Source organism: Mobula hypostoma, unplaced genomic scaffold, assembly GCF_963921235.1.
Source record: "Mobula hypostoma unplaced genomic scaffold, sMobHyp1.1 scaffold_53, whole genome shotgun sequence".
Classification (NCBI taxonomy): Eukaryota; Metazoa; Chordata; class Chondrichthyes; order Myliobatiformes; family Myliobatidae; genus Mobula; species Mobula hypostoma.
The window spans coordinates 274,847-294,961 of NW_026948211.1; the positions used below are offsets into that span (position 1 = coordinate 274,847).

General features: G+C 49.9%; 1 protein-coding gene across 1 annotated transcript in view; it reads right to left on the reverse strand.

The window, feature by feature from the left end:
• Positions 1-448: 448 nt before the first annotated feature.
• Positions 449-20,115, reverse strand: part of LOC134341851 (NACHT, LRR and PYD domains-containing protein 3-like) — a 28,686-nt gene continuing 9,019 nt past the window's right edge. Inside the window, exons 6-10 of the mRNA XM_063039787.1 lie at positions 2,842-4,579; positions 1,771-1,857; positions 1,445-1,615; positions 1,122-1,289; positions 449-957 (exon numbers count right to left, since the gene is read on the reverse strand). Coding sequence (XP_062895857.1) covers positions 870-957; positions 1,122-1,289; positions 1,445-1,615; positions 1,771-1,857; positions 2,842-4,579 — 2,252 coding nt within the window. The 3' untranslated portion in view covers positions 449-869. The remainder of the gene's footprint in view (positions 958-1,121; positions 1,290-1,444; positions 1,616-1,770; positions 1,858-2,841; positions 4,580-20,115) is intronic.

The window sequence follows — 20,115 nt, forward strand, 5'->3', positions numbered from 1 at the left end:
GGGAAGAGATGGGGGGGATGAATGGACAAGGGAGTCGCTCGGAGTGTGTGATGGGATGGTGTGGAGGAAGCTTCACGCTGCGTCTGACCCAGGGAGTGTGTGATGGGACAGTCAGGGCCCCAGACATATTTATTTATTATTTCCCTTTTTTTCCTCCCTCTGTCCCTCCGACTATACCCCTTGTCCACCCTCTGGGTTTTTCCCCCTCTCCCCCCTTTTCCTTCTCCCTAGGCCTCCTGTCCCTTGACCCTCCCCCTTCTCCATCTCTGTATCCCTTTTGCCTATCACCTGTCCAGCTCTTGGCTCCATCCCTCCCCCTCCTGTCTTCTTCTATCATTTCGGATCACCCCTCCCCCTCCCACTTTCAAATCTCTTACTCAGTCTTCCTTCAGTTAGTCCTGACGAAGGGTCTCGGCCTGAAACGTCGACTGTATCTCTTCCTAGAGATGCTGCCTGGCCTGCTGCGTTCACCAGCAACTTTGATGTGTGTTGCTTGAATTTCCAGCATCTGCAGATTTCCTCGTGTTTGATCCAGGGTCACTGCCGATTGTCTGTCAATTTAACAGACTTGCCGAATGCAGCGTCCTCAGTAAAGGGGGCAAAAGGATTCTCTCCCGGGATAATCCCACCCCGGGACACCGGTGTCCCAGACTGAGCCCCGGCCCCCGGGCTCTTCCTGTCTGTGTCATTCCCCGGGTCTCGATCCCGCACATCCAGCGGAACCAGCGCCGCTGGACAGGAGGTGGAAATACGTCACCACGGGGAATTAAACCTGGCGCGTGGCCATTAAAGGTAAGGGGAAGAGTTAAAGGTAAGGGCGGAGAATCGGCAAAAATGTCCCCATCCCGCGGGCGGGGATGTTCACACATTCAGATGTTCACTGTCAGTCGGGGTCTGGGTTCCTGCAGAGATCTCAGTTCCTTCCTCCCGGTCTCACTGAACTGATTGTTCCCCAGCCTGAAACAGATGGGAGGATAAAGATGAAATAAACAGATTACACAACAGTGTCAGTAACAGGGGACTGGGGTTAATGTTTCAACAACACTCACAGACAAATATCACCAGAAAACCCGCGGATCCGCTGATATTTTATCACATTGAACATTAACACAAACACTCACCAGATCCGCTTCAGACTCGGGAGGGTCAGTATGAGGCGGCGGAGAGCGGGGACAGATCGGTCTGTGAGCGAGTTTAATACCAGGCTCAGCTCCGTCAGTGATGGGTTTGTACTGAGAGCGGAGACGAGATCCTCGGCACCAGAATCTGTGAGACCGACATTCCACAGCCTGGAGATGAGAGAGAGTGAGGGTGAAGGACACAGAGAGACAGGAGACGGTACAAATCCCCAGTATTTATCAGCAACACAATTTCTGATCACATTAATGTTCAGTGTCAGACACCCAGTGACTGTAAACACAATCTCCCACAGTCTGGTACTTACCCCAGTGTCTGTATTTTACACTCCGGGTTCCTCAGAGCCGCAGACACCAGTTTCACTCCTGAATCTCCCAGTTTATTACCACCCAGGATCAGCTCCGTCAATGATGGGTTTGTACTGAGAGCAGACACGAGATCCTCGGCACCAGAATCTGTGAGACCTACACGGTCCAGCCTGGAGATGAGAGAGAGTGAGGGTGAGGGACACAGAGAGACGGGAGACAGTACAAATCCCCAGTGTTTATCAGTAACACAATTACTGATCACATTAATGTTCAGTGTCAGACACCCAGTGACTGTAAACACAATCTCCCACAGTCTGGTACTTACCGCAGTTTCTGTATTTTACACACTGGGTTCCTCAGAGCCACAGACACCAGTTTCACTCCAGAATTTCCCAGTTCATTCTCCCCAAGGCTAAACACAAACAGACAAATTGATGAACAAAGTGATTCAAACCGGGGTCTGAGGGAATTTCTCTCATCGGGATATTTCATAGAAACATAGAAAATAGGTGCAGGAGTAGGCGATTCGGCCCTTCGAGCCTGCACCGCCATTTATTATGATCATGGCTGATCATCCAACTCAGAACCCCGCCCAGCCTTCCCTCCATACCCCCTGATCCCCGTAGCCACAAGGGCCATATCTAACTCCCTCTTAAATATAGCCAATGAACTGGCCTCAACTGTTTCCTGTGGCAGAGAATTCCACAGATTCACCACTCTCTGTGTGAAGAAGTTTTTCCTAATCTCGGTCCTAAAAGGCTTCCCCTTTATCCTCAAACTATGACCCCTCATTCTGGACTTCCCCAACATCGGGAACAATCTTCCTGCATCTAGCCTGTCCAATCCCTTTAGGATTTTATACGTTTCAATCAGATCCCCCCTCAATCTTCTAAATTCCAACGAGTACAAGCCCAGTTCATCCAGTCTTTCTTCATATGAAAGTCCTGCCATCCCAGGAATCAATCTGGTGAACCTTCTTTGTACTCCCTCTATGGCAAGGATGTCTTTCCTCAGATTAGGGGACCCAAACTGCACAGGAAACATTAAACCCTTCAGTAAATCACTGATCGGAGTTCCCATCACTGTCAATGTCCCTCACTGCCCAGCTCCAGGGTATTCACCGAATGTCAGTAATTTAGTCTGTTGGTGTGACCCTGTAAACTCCACATATTCTGTCTCATTCCCCAATGGCTAGAAAAGTGTTACTGATGTGAGAGGGTCGAGAGGGGCAGGGATGAAGGGGGAAGGGGGATGGGGTAGAGAGATCGCACAGGACGAAGGGTGATGGCATTTGTCACAATTCTTCGCAATCGTACAGTTATACCCAAATCCCTTAACATTGAAACAACACAATGGAACAGTTTCACAGTTCAGAGTGAGAGATAAATCAAGTTACCTCAACTCCCGGCACTTGTGCAGCCCAGGTCCCAGCCGCTGGATTCCTTCACACTGAATGTGGCAGCCAAACAGGTTGAGGTGTTTTATTGTATCACAGAGTCCGATGACATGAGACAGGACCGCGCAGTCAATCGGGGTTAGTGTCATTCCACCGAATGAAAGTCTTTCCACAGATCCCAGTGTGGCCTGAGCCAGTCCACGATTCTGAGACTCAAACAGGTAGTGCAATGTGTTCAGGAGGCTCCTTTTACCAGCTTCACTCCTCGTGTTTCCACTCTGATGTTCAACCTCCTCCTTCACCCAGTCAATCACCCGGCAGGTTGTTTGATGAGGAAATGGACCCAGAAACTCCTCCAGGCCCCGAGCTGTCATTGGGTTGCAGAGACCAGCAACAAAACGGAGAAATATCTCAAATTGCCCATCTGTTGTGCTGTGGGTTTCAGTGAGGAATTTCAGGATATCCCTGGGATGTATAGTCAGGAATTGCGTGACTGCAGCTACAAACTCTTGGATGGTGAGGTGTGGGAATGTGTACACCACGCTCCGGGCAGAATCCTCTCTCTCCAAAAGCTCCATCAGGAACCCAGACAGGAACTGGGAAGGCTGCAGATTGTACTTGATCAAATCTCCATCTGTGAACACAATCTTCTTCTGGGACACTCCTCTGAAGGCCATCTGACCAACGCTGAGTAACACATCACGGGGGTTCTCAATCTCACGGCCGTGGTTTTTCAGGATGTTGTAAATATAGTAGGAGTAGAGTTGGGTGATGGTCTTGGGAACTCGCTGCAGGTCCCTGTCTCTTTGTGTGAAGAAGGGGCCCAGTGCCAGAGCGAGGATCCAGCAGTAGGAGGGGTTGTAGCTCATGGTGTACAGGATCTCGTTCTCCTTCACGTGTTTGAAAACAGCTTCTGCCACTGTCCGATCATCAAAATGCCTGATGAAATATTCTTTCCGTTCCTCACCAGAAAGTCCCAGGATTTCAGCCCGGACACTGATCTCCGCCTTTTCCAATAAACCTAACGCAGTGGGACGTGTGGTCACCAGTACTGAACACCCTGGGAGCAGCTTGCCCTGGATTAAACTGTACACAATGTCCGACACTTCACACCACCACTCGGGATCTGGGCACTGGTGCTTGGGTTCTGTATCTCTCCGACTGTCTGCAAAATCGATTCTGTGTTTGAATTCATCCAAACCATCGAATATAAACAGCAATCCCTCTGGGTTCTTCCAGACCTCTCTCAGGAAATTCCCAAAGTAGGGATACTGATCCAGAATCAGTTCTCTCAGGTTTATTCTGCAGTTAATACTGTTTAAATGCCGGAATTTGAAACTAAAGACAAACTGGAATTGTTGGTATATTTTCCCCGTGGCCCAGTCATAAACAATCTTTTGTACCATTGTTGTTTTCCCGATCCCCGGGACTCCGGCCACTGCTGCCGAACTCCCAGATTTGGATTTACTCCGGGAAAAGCTGCGCTTGAACAACTGATCTGTCCGTATTTTTTCCAGCTCTCCGCAGAGATGTTTCTCTCTCCACTCCTCGTGGTCTCTGCCTCTTGCCAGTAGCTCATGTTCCACCAGTCTCCGGTCTCGGACAGTAGAAATGACCGTGAGCTCAGCGTATCGATCAACCAGCTGGAAAATCTTCACCTTCTCCCTCATCAGGATCGTGTTCACTCTCAGTGTTTCAGTTTGTACCCGCAGAGTCTCCTTGTGTTTCTGTTGAACATCTTCCATGGGAACAGACAATGGTCAAACTGTTAGATGCCTCAACTCAGAACTCAGTACTTAAATACACGAGAGTTAGCTCAAAGCTATTGCATTAATTGGATTCATCAATGAATGCTCGTACAGTAAAGTAAATTCCATTGACAGACCCCTGACTGGACAGAGAGCCTGGTCCAGATAAACACCAGATCATCACATTTCACAATTAACTGTGCTGTGAAGGTGAGTATTTCCCTGGTAGTTCACTGACCCCGGACTGGCCCGTGCTGGACAAACTCCCTCTACTGTCACAGCTGTCATTTTTTCCTGTGGAGGAAACTTTTAATCCCCAGTGTTGATGTGGCATCTGGAGATTAAGAAAAGGATAGTTAGCATTCTGTGAAAGGAACAGGTCAGGGAATCACAGCTCCCCCTCCCACCATCACTGATTCAAAATACAAAGAGTTAGCTTTGCTGATTAGCACCTGCACTATGGGTGGGTGGTTGGTGTGTGTCGGATCTTAAAGTGTGTTCGAATCCTGTCATGTGTGTTTGACCCCTGTCACGACCCTGTCAGGGGTGTGTGGGATCCGACAGAGTCTCAGGACTCTGTCAGGGGTGTGTGGGGTCTCACAGTGTGTCAGGACCCTGTAAAGGATGTGTGGGGTCTCACAGTGTGTCAGGACCCTGCTAGGGGTGTGCGGGGTGTCACAGTATGTCAGGACGCTGTCAGGGACGTCTGTGGTCTCACAGTGTTTTAGGACACTGACATTGGTGTGTGGTGTCTCACAGTGTTTCAGGACCCTTTCAGGCATCTGCTGGTGTCTTAGTATGTGTCAGGAGCCTGCCAGTGGTGTACGGGGTCTCACAGTGTGTCAGGACTCTGTCAATGATGTGTGGGGTCTCACAGAGTGTCAGGACCCCGTCAGGGGTGTGTGGGGTCTCACAGTGTGTCACGATCCTATCGGGGTGTTTGGGGTCTCACAGTGTGTCAGGACCGTGCCAGGGGTGTGTGAAGTCTCACAGTGTGTTAGAAACCTGTCAGGGATGCTTGGGGTCTCACACTGTGACGGGACACTGACAGGGGTGTGTGGGGTCTCACTGTGCGTTCTGACTCTGTCACGGGTGTGTGGGGTCTCACAGTGTGTCAGGACCTTGTCAGGTGTATGTGGGATCTCACCGTTTGTCAGGACCCTGTCAGGTGTGTGTCATGTCTCACAGTGTGTTAGGACCCTGTCAGGGGTGTGTGTGGTCTCACAGTGTGTCAGGACACTGTCAGGTCAGGTGTATGTGGGATCTCACCGTTTGCCAGGACCCTGTCAGGGTAAGTGGTGTCTCACAGTGTGTCAGGACCCGGTCAGCCATATGCAGGGTCTCACAGTGTGTCAGGACACTGTCAGGGTCTTGTGGGGTCTCACAATGAGTCAGGACCCTGCAAGGGGTGTGTGGGGTTCTCACAGTCTGTAAGGACCCTGTCAGGGACGCGTGGGGTCTCCCAGTGTGTCAGGGCCCTGTCAGGAGTGTGTGGGGTCTCACAGTCTGGAAGGACCCTGTCAGGGACGCGTGGGGTCCCACAGTGTGTCAGGGCCCTGTCAGTTGTGTGTGGGGTGTCACAGTGTATCAGGATGCTGTCAGGGACGTCTGTGGTCTCACAGTCTTTAAGGACACTGTCCAGGGTGTTTTAGGACACTGAGAGTGGTGTGTGGATTCTCACAGTGGGCCAGGACCCTGTTAGGGGTGCTTGGGGTCTCACAGTGTGTCAGGATCTTGTGTGTGGGATCCCACAGAGAGTCAGGACCCTGAAAGGGGATGTGGGGACTCACAGTATGTCAGGACCCTGTTAGGGACGCGTAGGGTCTCACTGTGTGCAAGGACCCTGTCAGGAGTGTGTGGGGTCTCACAGTCTGTAAGGACCCTGTCAGGGACTTGTGGGGTTTCACAGTGTGTCAGGACCCTGTCAGGGGTGTTTGGAGTCTCGAAGTGATTCAGGACCGTGTCAGGGGTGTCTGGGGTCTCACTGTGTCAGGATCCTGTTCGGGGCGTGTGGGGTCTCAGAGTGTCAGGACCCTATCAGGGATGTCGGGGTCTTACAGTATTTTAGGACACTGTCAGGGGTGTGTAGGTTCTCACAGTGTGTCAGGACCCTGTCAGGTATTTGTGGGGTCTCACACTGTGTCAGGACCCTGTCAATGACGTGTGGGGTCACACAGTGTTTCAGGACTTTGTCAGTTGTGTGTCAGTTCGGACAGTATGTCAGGACCCTGTCAGGTGTGTGTGGGGTCTCAGACTGTGTCAGGTCCCTGACAGACGTGTGCAGGGTCTCACAGTGTGTCCGGACCCTGTCAGGGATGTGTGGGGTCTCACAGTTTGTCAGCACCCTGCCAAGGTTGTGTGGGGTCTCACAGTGTGTCAGCACCCCTTCAGGGACGTGTGTGGGGTCTCACAGTGTGTCAGGATCCTGTCAGGAGTGTGTGTGGTCTCACGGTATATCAGGACCCTGTCAGATGTGTGCAGGGTCTAACAGTCTGTCAGGAACCTGTCAGGGACAAGTGGGGTGTTGCAGTGTGTCAGGACCGTTTCAGGGCTGTGTGGGTTCTAACAGTGTGTCAGGACACTGTCAGGAGTGTGTGGGTTCTCATGGTGTTTCAGGACACTGTCAGGGACGTCTGTGGTGTCACAGTGTTTCAGGACCCTAAAAGGGCTGTGTGGTGTCTCACAGTCTGTCAATACCCTGCCAGGGGTGTGTGGGGTCTCACAGTGTTTCAGGACCCTGTCAATGACCTGTGGGGTCTCACAGTGTTTCAGGACCCTGTCAATGACCTGTGGGGTCCAACAGTGTTTCAGGATCCTGTCAGGAGTGTGTTGGGTCTCACAGTGTGTCAGGGCCCTGTCTGGTGTGTGTGGGGTTTCACAGTGTGTCAGGACACTGTCAATGACGTGTGGGTTGTCACAGAGTGTCAGGACCCTGTCCGTTGTGTGTGGGGTCTCACAGTGTGTCAGGACCCTGTCAGGTGTGTGTGGGGTCTCACAGTGTGTCAGGACCCTGTCAGGTGTGTATGGGGTCTCACAGTGTGTCAGGACAATGTCAGGGACTTGTGGGGTCTCACAGTGTGTCATTTCCCTGTCGGTTGTGTGTGGGGTGTCACAGTGTATCAGGACGCTGTCAGGGGTGCTTTAGAACACTGACAGTGGTGTGTGGAGTCTCACAGTGTGTCAGGACCCTATTAGGGGTGTTTGAGGTCTCACAGTGTGTCTGGACCTTGTCAGGGGTGTGCGTGGTCTCACAGTCTGTAAGGACCCAGTCAGGGACTTGTGGTGTGCACATTGTGTCAAGACACTGTCAGGGGTGTTTGGGGTCTCACAGTGTGTCAGGACCTTGACAGGGGTGTGTGGGTTCTCAGTGTGTCAGGACCCTGTCAGGGACGTGTGGGGTCTCACAGACTGTCAGGACACTGTCAGGGACGAGTGGGGTCTCACAGTGCGTAAGAACCCTGTCAGGGACTTGTCGGGTTTCACAGTATGTCATGACCCCGTCAGACATGTGCAGGGTCTCAGAATGTGTGTGGACCATTTCAGGGGTGTGTGGGGTCTCACAGTGTGTCAGGACGCTGTCAGGAGTGTGTGGGGTCTCACAGGTGTAAGAACCCTGTCAGGGACTTGTGGGGTTTCACATTGTGTGAGGACGCTGTCAGGGAAGTGTCGGATCTCACAGTGTGTCAGAACCCTATCAGGAATGTGTGGGGTCTCACAGTGTGTCAGGACCCTGTCAGGGACCTCTGTGGTCTCACAGTATTTCAGGACACTGTTAGGGGTGTGTGGGGTCTCAACGCATGTGAGGACACTGTCAGGGACGTGTAGGGTCTCACGGTGTGTCAGGACACTGTCAGGGACGTCCGTGGTCTCACAGTGTGTCAGGACAATGTCAGGGGTGTTTCAGGACCCTGTCAGGGGTGTGTGGGGTCTCACAGTGTGTCAAGAACCTGTCAGAAGCGTGTGGGGTCTGACGGTGTGTCAGGACCCTGCCAGGGCTGTGTGGGTTCTCACAGTCTGTCAGGACCCTGTCAGGGATGCGTGGGTTCTCACAGTATATCAGGACACTGTCACGAGTGTGTGGGGTCTCACAGTGTGTGAGGACCCTGTCAGGGACGTCTGTGGACTTACAGTGTTTCAGGACACTGTCAGGTGTGATTTAGGACACTGACTGTGGTGTGTGGGGTCTCACAGTGTGTCAGGACCCTGTCACGAGTGTGTGGGGTCTCACAGTGTGTCAGAACCCTGTCAGGGATGTGTGTGGTCTCACAGTGTGTCAGTAACCTAAAAGGGTTGTGTGGGGTCTCACAGTGTGTCAGGACCGTGCCAGGGGTGTGCGAAGTCTCACAGTGTGTTAGAAATCTGTGAGGGATGCTTGGGGTCTCACACTGTGACAGGACACTGACAGGGGTGTGTGGGGTCTCACTGTGCGTTCTGACTCTGTCGCGGGTGTGTGGGATCTCACCGTTTGTCAGGACCCTGTCAGGTGTGTGTGGTGTCTCACAGTGTGTCAGGACCCTGTCAGGGGTGTGTGTGGTCTCTCAGTGTGTCAGGACACTGTCAGGTGTATGTGGGATCTCACCATTTGTCAGGACCCTGTCAGGGTAAGCGGCGTCTCACAGTGTGTCAGGGCACTGTCAGGTGAGTTTGAGGACTCACGGTGTGGTATGAACCTGTCAGGGGTGTGTGGGGTTTCACAGTGTGTCAGGACTCTTTTGGGGTTGTTGTGGGTCTCTGAGTGTGTCAGGTCCCTGGCTGGGGTGTGTGGGGCTCACAGTGCATCAGGACCCTGTCAGGTCTGGGTGTTGTCTCACAGTGTGACAAGACCCTGTCAGGGCTGTGTGGGGTCTCACAATTTTTATGGTCCCTGTCTGGGGAGTGTGGGGTCTCACAGTGTGTCAGGACTCTTTCGGGGTTGTTGTGGGTCTCTGAGTGTGTCAGGTCCCTGGCTGGGGTGTGTGGGGCTCACAGTGTGTCAGGACCCTGTCAGGTCTGGGTGTTGTCTCACAGTGTGACAGGACCCTGTCAGGGCTGTGTGGGGTCTCACAATTTTTATGGTCCCTGTCTGGGAAGTGTGGGGTCTCACAGTGTGTCAGGACCCTGTCAGGGGTGTGTGGGATCTCACAGTGTGTCAGGACACCGGCTGGTGTTTGTGGGGTCTCACTGTGCGTCCTGGTCCTGTCAGGCGTGTGTAGGGTCTGACATTGTGTCAGGACACTGTAAGGTGTGTGTGGTGTCTCACTGTGTGTCAGCACACTGTCAGGGGTGTGTGAGGTCTCACAATGTGTCAGGACAATGTCAGGGGTGTGTGGAGTATCTCAGTGTATCAGAACCCTGTCAGGTATGTGTGGGTTCTCACAGTGTGTCAGGACCCTGTCAGGTGTGTGTGTGGTCTCAAAGTGTGTCAGGATGCTGTCAGGGTTGTTTGGGGTCTCACAGTGTTTCAGGACCCTGCCAGGAGTGTGTGAAGTCTCACGGTGTGTCAGGACCCTGCCGGGCATGTGTGGGGTCGCACAGTATGTCAGGATGCTGTCAGGGGTGAGTGGGGTCTCACAGTGTGTCAGGACCCTGTAAGGAGTGTATGGGGTCTCACAGTGTGTCAGGACCCTCTCAGGAGTGTGTGGGATCTCACAGTTTGTCAGGACCATGTCTCAGGTTTGTGAGGTCTGACAGTGTGTCAGGACACTATCAGGGGTGTGTGGGGTCTCACAGTGTGTTAGGACCCTCTCAGGAGTGTGTGGGATCTCACAGTTTGTCAGGACCATGTCTCGGGTTTGTGGGGTCTCACAGTGTGTCAGGACCCTATCAGGGGTGTTAGGGGTCTCATAGTCTTTCAGGACCCTGTCTGAAGTATGTGGGGACTCACAGTGTGTCAAAACCCTATCAGTGGTTTGCGGGGTCTCATAGTGTGTCAGGACACTGTCAGAAATTTGTGGGGTCTCACTGTGCGTCAGGACCTTCACAGGGGCGTGTGGGGTCTCACTGTGTGTCAGGATCCTGGCAGGGGTTTGTGGGGTCTCATATTCTGTTAGTACACTGTCAGAAGTTTGTGGGGTCTCACTGTGCGTCAGGACCCTGCCGGGTGTGTATAGGTTCTCACAGTGTGTCGGGAACCTGTTGGTGTGTTGTGGGCCTCACAGTTTGTCGGGACCCTGTCAGGGGTGTGTGGGTTCTCACAGTCTGTCAGAATCCTGTCAGGGGTTCGTGGGATCTGACAGTGCGTCAGGACCCTGTCAGTGCTGTGTGGGGTCTGACAGTGTGTCAGGACATTGTCAGGTGTGTTGGGGTCTCACAGTGTTTCAGGACCCTGTCAAGGGGGTGTGTGGTGTCTCACAGTGTGACAAGAGACTGTCTGGAGTGGTTGAGGTCTCACAGAGTGTCAGAACCCTGACAGGGGCGTGTGGTGTCTCACAGTGTGTCAGGATCCTGTCAGGGTTGTTTGGGGTCTCACAGTGTGTCAGGACCCTGCCGGGTGTGTGTGGGGTCGCACAGTATGAAAGGATCCTGTCAGGGGTGTATGGGGTCTCGCAGTGTATCAGGACCCTGTCAGTGGTGTGTGGTCTCTTTCAGTGAGTCAGGACACTGTCAGGGGTGTGTAGTGTCTCACAGTGTGTCAGGACACTCTCAGGGGTGTGTGGGGTCTCACAGTGTGTCTGGGCATTGTCAGGTGTGTTTGGGGTCTCACAGTGTGTCAGGATAGTCTTAGGGGTGTGTGGGTTCTCACAGTCTTTCAGGACCCTGTAGAAAGTGTGTGAGGTCTCACAGTTTGTCTCAACCCTCACAGGGTTGTGTGGGGTCTCACAGTGTGTCTGGAAACTGTCAGGGCTGTGTGGCGTCTCACAGTGTGGCCGGACCCTCAAAGCGTGAGTGGGTTCTCACAGTGTGTTCAGACCCTGTAAGGTCTGTGTGTGGGGTCTCACAGTGTGTCGGGATCCTGTCAGGGGTTTGTGGGGTTTCAATGTGTCAGGACCCTTTCAGATTTGTTGTCGGTCCTCTCAGTGTGACCGGAACCTACTTGAGGTGTGTGGGATCTAACAGAGTGTCAGGAAACTGTGAGGGTTGTGTGGGGTCTCTCAATGTTTTAGGACCCTATCAGGGGTCTGTGGGGTCTCACAGTGTGTCAGGACACTGCCAGTGTTTTGTGTGGTCTCACAGTGTGGCAGGACCCTGTCAGGGCTGTGTGGGGTCTCACACTTTTTCTGGTCCCTGTCAGGGGAGTGTGGGGTCTCACAGTGTGTCAGGACCCTGCCAGGGGTGTGTGGGATCTCGTAGTGTCTCAGAAGACTCACAGGTGTTTGTGCCATTTCACAGTGTGTCAAGACCCCGTCAGGGGAGTGTGGGGTCACACAGTGTGTCAGGACCCTGTCCGGTGTTTGTGGGGTCTCACTGTGCGTCATGGTCCTGTCACGCATTTGTGGGATCTCACAGTGTGTCAGGACCCTGTAAGGTGTGTGTAGTGTCTCACTGTGTGTCAGGACACTGTCAGGGGTGTGTGGCTTCTCACAGTGTGTCAGGACCCTGCTATGGGGGTGTGTGTTCTCACAGTGTGTCCGGACCCTCTCTGGGGTGTGTGGTGTCTCACAGTGAGACAGGAGACTGTCAGGAGTGTTTGATGTCTCACGGTGTGTCAGGACCCTATCACGGGTGTGTGTGGTCTCACAGTGTGTCAGGACCCTGTTTGGGCTGTGTGGGGTCTCACAGTGTGTCAGGAGACTGTCAGGTGTGTTTGAGGTCTCGCAGTTTGTCCTGACCCTGTCAGTGGTGTGTTTGTTGTCACAGTGTGTCATGACCCTGTCAGGAGTGTGTGGGGCCTCACAGTGTCTCAGGACACTATCTGGTGTGTGTGGTGTCTCACAGTGTGTCAGGACCCAGTTAGGGCTGTGTAGGGTCTCAAAGTGTTTCAGGACACTGTCAACGGTCTTTGTGGGATCTCACAGTGTATCAGGAACCTATCAGGTCTGTGTATGGTCTCACAGTGTGTCAGAAGACTGTCAGGAGAGATTGAGGTCTCACAGTGTGTCCTGACCCTGTCAGTGGTGTGTTTGGTGTCACAGTGTGTCATGACCCTGTCAGAGGTGTGTGGGGTCTCACAGTGTGTCAGGATAGTCTTAGGTGTGTGTGGGGGCTCACAGTCTGTCAGGACCCTGTCAAAAGTGTGTGAGGTCTCACAGTTTGTCTCGACCATCACAGGGGTGTGTGTGCTCTCGCAGTGTGTCAGGACCCTGTCAGGGGTATGTGGTGTCTCACTGTGAGATAGGTGACTGTCAGGAGTGTTTGAGGTCTCAAAGTGTTTCAGGAACATGTTTGGGGTCTGTGTTGGGTCTCACAGTGTGTCAGGAACCTGTCAGGTATGTGTGGGGTCTCACAGTTTTTCTGGTCCCTGTCAGGGGAGTGTGGGGTCTCACAGTGTTTCAGGACCCTGTCAGGGGTTTGTGCGGTCTCACAGTGTGTCACGATCCTGTCGGGGTGTGTGGGATCTCACAGTGTTTCAGGACACTGTCAGGTGTGATTTAGGACACTGACTGTGGTGTGTGGGGTCTCACAGTGGGTCAGGACCCTGTCACGAGTGTGTGGGGTCTCACAGTGTGTCAGTAACCTAAAAGGGTTGTGTGGTGTCTCACAGTCTGTCACGATCCTATCGGGGTGTTTGGGGTCTCACAGTGTGTCAGGACCGTGCCAGGGGTGTGTGAAGTCTCACAGTGTGTTAGAAATCTGTCAGGGATGCTTGGGGTCTCACACTGTGACAGGACACTGACAGGGGTGTGTGGGGTCTCACTGTGCGTTCTGACTCTGTCGCGGGTGTGTGGGATCTCACCGTTTGTCAGGACACTGTCAGGTGTATGTGGGATCTCACCGTTTGTTAGGACCCTGTCAGGGTAAGCGATGTCTCACAGTGTGTCAGGACACTGTCAGGTGTATGTGGGATCTCACCGTTTGTCAGGACCCTGTCAGGGTAAGCGGCGTCTCACAGTGTGTCAGGGCACTGTCAGGTGAGTTTGAAGACTCACGGTGTGGTATGAACCTGTCAGGGGTGTGTGGGGTTTCACAGTGTGTCAGGACTCTTTTGGGGTTGTTGTGGGTCTCTGAGTGTGTCAGGTCCCTGGCTGGGGTGTGTGGGGCTCACAGTGCATCAGGACCCTGTCAGGTCTGGGTGTTGTCTCACAGTGTGACAAGACCCTGTCAGGGCTGTGTGGGGTCTCACAATTTTTATGGTCCCTGTCTGGGGAGTGTGGGGTCTCACAGTGTGTCAGGACCCTGTCAGGGGTGTGTGGGGTCTCACAATGTGTCAGGACAATGTCAGGGGTGTGTGGAGCATCTCAGTGTATCAGAACCCTGTCAGGTATGTGTGGGTTCTCACAGTGTGTCAGGACCCTGTCAGGTGTGTGTGTGGTCTCAAAGTGTGTCAGGATCCTGTCAGGGTTGTTTGGGGTCTCACAGTGTTTCAGGACCCTGTCAGGAGTGTGTGAGGTCTCACAGTGTGTCAGGACCCTGCGGGGCATGTGTGGGGTCGCACAGTATGAATGGATACTGTCAGGTGTGTGTGGGGTCTCACAGTGTGGCATGATCCTGTCAGGGTTGTTTGGGTTCTCACAGTGTTTCAGGGCCTTGTCAGAAGTGTGTGTGGTTTTACAGTGTGTGAGGACCCTGCCGGGCGTGTGTGGGGTCGCACAGTATGAAAGGATCCTGTCAGGTGTGTGTGGGGTCTCAAAGTGTCTCAGGGTCCTGTCCAGGTTATTTGGGGTCTCACAGTGTTTCAGGACCCTGTCAGGAGTGTGTGGTGTATTACAGTGTGTCAGGACCTTGCCGGGTGTATGTGGTATCTCACAGTGTGTCACAGTGTATCTGGTCCCTGTCAGGGGTCTGTGTGGTCTGACAGTGTGACAGGAGACTGTCAGGAGTGTTTGAGGTCTCACAGTATGCCCTGACCCTGTGAGGGGTGTGCTGTGTCTCACAGTGTGTCAGGACACTGCCACGGGTGCGTTGGGTCACATAGTGTGTCAGGTCCCTGTCAGGGTTGTTTGGAGTCTCACAGTGTTTCAGGAGTCTGTCAGGAGTGTGTGAGGTCTCACAGTGTGTCAGGACCTTGCCGGGCGTGTGTGGGGTCGCAGAGTGTGTCAGAACCCTGTCAGGAGTGTGTGGGATCTCACAGTGTGTCGGAACTGTGTCAGGTGTGTGTGGGGTCTGAAAATGTGTCAGGATCCTGTCAGGGTTGTTTGGAGTCTCACAGTGTGTCGGGTCTCACAATGTGTCGAGACCCTATCGGGGAATGTGGGAACTCACACTGTGACAGGACCCTGTCAGGGGTGTATGGGGTGTCAGGCCCTCATTCGGGGTGTGTGGGGGTGTCACAGTTTGTCAGGACTCTGTCCGGTGTGTGGTGTTTCACAGCGTGCCAGAATCCTGCCAGGCTGTGTGGGGTATCACAGTGTGTCAGGACACAGTCAGGAGTGTGTGGTGTGTCACAGTGCATCAGGCCCCTGTCAGGGGTGTGTGGGGTCTCACAGTGTGTGAGAACTTTGCAGGTGTGTGTGGGGTCTCACAGTGTGTCAGGACCCTGTCAGGGACATGTGAGATCTCACAGTGTGTCAGGACCCTGTCAGAAGTGTGTGTGGTCTTACAGTGTGTGAGGACCCTGCCGGGCGTGTGTGGGGTCGCACAGTATGAATGGATACTGTCAGGTGTGTGTGGGATCTCAAAATGTGTCAGGATCCTGTCAGGGTTGTTTGGGGTCTCACAGTGTTTCAGGAGTCTGTCAGGAGTGTGCGAGGTCTCACAGTGTGTCAGGACCCTGCCGGGCGTGTGTGGGGTCACAGAGTGTGTCAGAACCCTGTTAGGAGTGTGTGGGATCTCACAGTGTGTCGGAACCATGTCAGGGGTTTGTGGGGTCTCACAGTGTGTCAGGAAATTTGTTAGGTGTGTGTGGGGGCTCACAGTGTGTCAGGACCCTGTCAGTGGTGTGTGGTGTCTTTCAATGAGTCAGGACACTGTCAGGTGTGTGTGGTGTCTCACAGCGTGTGAGGATCCAGTTAAAGGCGTGTGTGGTCTCACAGTCTGTCAGGACCCTGTCAGGGGTTTGTGGGGTCTCACAGTGTGTCATGTCCCTGTCAGCAGTGTGTGTTGTCTCACAGTGTGTCAGGACTCTATCAGGTGTGTGGTTCTCACAGTGTGTTAGGAAATTTTTCAGGTGTGTGTGGGGACTCACAGTGTGTCAGGACCCTGTCAGGTGTGTGGTTCTCACAGTGTTTCAGGATCCTGTCAGGAGTGTGTGGTGTATCACAATGTGTCAGGACCTTGCCGGGTGTATGTTGGGTCTCACAGTGTGTCACAGTGTGTCAGGTCCCTGTCAGGGGTCTGTGTGGTCTGACAGTGTGACAGGAGACGGTCAGGAGTGTTTGAGGTCTCACAGTATGCCCTGACCCCGTCAGGGGTGTGCTGTGTCTCACAGTGTGTCAGGACACTGCCACGGGTGCATTGGGTCACATAGTGTGTCAGGTCCCTGTCAGGGTTGTTTGGAGTCTCACAGTGTGTCGGGTCTCACAATGTGTCGAGACCCTGTCAGGGGAATGTGGGGTCTCACACTGTGACAGGAACCTGTCAGGGGTGTGGTCTCAGAGTGTTTCAGGACCCTGTCAGGGGTGTATGGGGTGTCAGGTCCTTGTTCGGGGTGTGTGGGGGTGTCACAGTTTGTCAGGACTCTGTCAGGTGTGTGGTGTTTCACAGTGTGCCAGAATCCTGACAGGCTGTGTGGGGTCTCACAGTGTGTCAGGACACTGTCAGGAGTGTGTGGTGTGTCACAGTGTGTTAGGCCCCTGTCAGAGGTGTGTGGGGTCTCACAGTGTGTCAGGACCCTGTCAGGGACATGTGAGATCTTACAGTCTGTCCGAACTCTGTCAGGGGTGTGTAGGATCTCACACTGTTTCAGAACTCTGTTAGGGGTGTGTCGGGTATCTGACAGTTTGGAAGGACCCTGTCAGATGTGCTGTGTCTCACGGTTTATCATGACCCTGTCAGGAGTACGTGGAGTCTCACAGTGTGCAGGACCCTGCCAAGGGTGTGTGAGGTCTCACAGTGTGTCAGGACAGTGTCAGGAGTGTGTGGGGTCTCATAGAGTGTCAGGACCATAAGAGGGGTGTGTGGAGCATCTCAGCATGTCAGGACCTTGCCAGGTGTGTGAGGATGTTGCCTTGATTGGAGGGCATCCCTTATGAGAATAGGTTAAGGGAATTTATCCTTTTCTACTTGGAGTAACAGAGGATGAGAGGTGACCTGATTGAGGTGTACAAGATGATGACAGGCATCGATCATGTGGTTAACCAGAGACTCTTTCCCAGGGCTGAAATGGATAACACAAGGATTCATATCTATTCCTTCTATGTTATCTACATTTTCTGAATTCAGTAATTTTTCTGGGTGTAAATTAATTTTACATAAAAATGAGTTATTTCCTATTAATAATTACTCTGATCCAAATCATCAAGTACTTTCTATTATTGCTAAAAATTACTTTACCTATCTTGGTATTAAAATTACTAAAAATTTTAAGCACCCCTATAAATGTAATTTTTCTCCATTAATTGAATACACCAAACAATGACTTTCCAAATGGTCACCTTTGACATTATTATTAATAGATCGAATTAATGCTATTAAAATGAGATTTTTACCAAGATTCTCATATATATTTCAGGCAGTTCCTTCCTTTCCTCCTAAGATGTTCTCTGACAGAATAGATTCTATAATATTATGTTGTATTTGGAGCAATAGAAATCTTCGGTTGAGTAAAACCTTATTGCAGAAATTAAAAATGGATGGTGGTATGGTTTTGTCAAATTTTAGAATGTATTATTAGGCAATTAATATTCGATATATTACTTTTTGGATTTACTATTCAGATATACATGAATATCCTTCATGGTTGGATTTGGAGCAAGACTTGGTGAAGGGGTTCTCTTTGGCCTCTTTACTGGGAGCTCCCCTTCCCTTTTTGTTTTCTAAGATTAGTAGACAAGATTTTAATCCCATTATTAAACATACATGAAGAATTTGGTTTCAGTTTCGTAGATTTTTTGAGTTAAGTAATTTTATTCTCTCTTGTGATATCTATCTTAATCATTTTTTAAACTATCAATTTTGGATAAGGCCTTTTTAATTTTGAAAACCAACGGAATAATCACTTTTTTCGGATTTGTTTTTAAGGGATTGTTTAATTTCCTTTTCTCAGTTAGTGGATAAATATGATTTATCTAATGTACACTTTTTTAGATATTTACAAATTAGGAATTTCTTACGTGGTTTACTGTCAAATTACAATTCTGCTTATCCTCCTAATATGATAGAGGCTCTCCTTCAGTTTAAACCATTTCAAAAAAGGTTGCTAGCTATAATCCACAAACGGTTGTTAGATTCACAAATGATATCTAATGATAAAATTAAATGTGCTTGGGAATCGGAATTTCAAGAGTCATTTTCAGATAATCAATAGAGTAAAATTTTTCATTTGGTTAATAACTCATCTATTTGTGCCCCTCATTCTTGATACTGTTCAAGGTAGTGCATTGGGCCCATATATCAAAGGATAAACTAGTGCGTATTTTTCCCAATATTAATTCTATTTGTGACAGATGTAATATTGAGGTGGCCACTTTAACTCATATGTTTTGGTCTTGTATAAGCTAGATAACTTTTGGAGTGATGTTTTTAAAATCCTATCAAAAGTCTTGGATCTGGATTTACAACCTAATTTACTTACAGCAATTTTTGGGATTATCCCATTGGAAGCAGGAGATATTCCTGTTTCCGCTCAACATATGATAGCCTTTTCGACTTTATTGGCTAGGAGAGCCATTTTATTGAAGGGAAAGATCCTAATCCACCTGTTACCATTTTTTGACTATCCTCCATTATGTCCTGTTTAAGTTTAGAAAAAATAAGAAGTCAGACATTTGATAATCCTTTAAATTTAAGCAACATGGTGACCTTTTATTCTATATTTTTATTTGATTTGATTTATTACTCTTCCAATTATTTTACTTTCTTTTTGAAGTTTTAGATTTGATCAGAAAGTCTTTCCTTCTTTCCTGTTTGTATTCTCCGAATGGACCACCCAGTCCGTTTCTTTTTATTTTAGTGTAATCATTTTTTTCTTTTATTTTAAATTTAAGGTTTTTCTTTTCTTCTCTTTATGAATTGATAAGAGCAGACTTCGTTGTCTTATTATATATTGCATATTTGCTTATTACTATGTATGATTATGATGATGTTTATTTCATTTTTCGTTTATATTGCTGCTGTTATATATATTTGAGATAATTCTCCTCTTGTCTGTATTTTTGTTTTCTTTAAATCAATAAAAAGATTAACAAAAAAAAGAAAGCATAGTATTAAGGTCTTAGAAGTAGGTACGAGGGAGAGGTGAGGGGTAATTTTTTCCACACAGAGTGGTGGGTGCACGGAATACACTGACAGCGACAGTGGTGGATGAGGATACCATAGGGTCTTTTAAGAGACTCTTAGATAGGTACATGGAGCTCAGAAAAACAGAGGTCTATGCAGTAGGGAAATTCTTGGCAGTTTCGAGAGTAGGTTACATGATCGGCACAACTTTGTGGGCCTGTAATGTGCTGTAATGCTATGCTTCTATGTTTCTGTTGTTCAGTGTTAAAAAAGGCCAAGTTGGATCTACTGTGATTCAGTGTTGTAAAACAATAAAACATGAAAACTGCCAAGGGAGTGAATACTTTTTTTGGCACTTTACTCATCTTCCAAACTCATAATACCTACGACCAAGAAGGCTTAGGGTAGCAGGCTCGTAAACTGTACAGCTTTTTTCAATTCACCCATGTTTACCTATTAATTAATCTTCCCCCATCTTTGGGAACTGTCTATCAGCACTGTTGAAGTACTGTACATTAACAAAAAGGAAGTTTGAAAAGGACAAATAGAGAATGGCAATTCATGCTTTCCATAAATGAATTACATGAATCTGCAACACCAGCCTCACTCATGTTTTTGTTTCTAAATTAGGACTGATTTACACTTTCAATTTTTTGATCACTTTCTGCCATTGGTTGTTTGATCAATATAATTATGAACCAATCATATTACCATTTCATAAAAGTAATTGAAAAACTCCAGTCAAAGATCAAAAGTGAAAAGAGAATCAAATCAAAATTAATTATTGTGTGTCAGGGTGCTGAGAAACATTTGTTGTATTTTATAGTCAGGTCCATTCAGATTAGGATCACCTTCCACACGAGAAAAGTATTGATGACTTCATTATCACATTCTGAAAGTATTGACTCAGATATAGCAGTATCTATGAAAATCAATCGTAACTGATTTGGAAAACAAATGTACCTTAGTACATCAGATTCTGTGTTCAGACTTCTCCAGCCAATTATGAGTTTTTAATATTCTGTATTATGGTTACATGGAGCTTAGAAAAATAGAGGGCCATGGGTAACCCCAGGTAATTTCTAAAGTAAGGACATATTCAGCACAGCATTATGGGCTGAAGGGTCTGTATTGT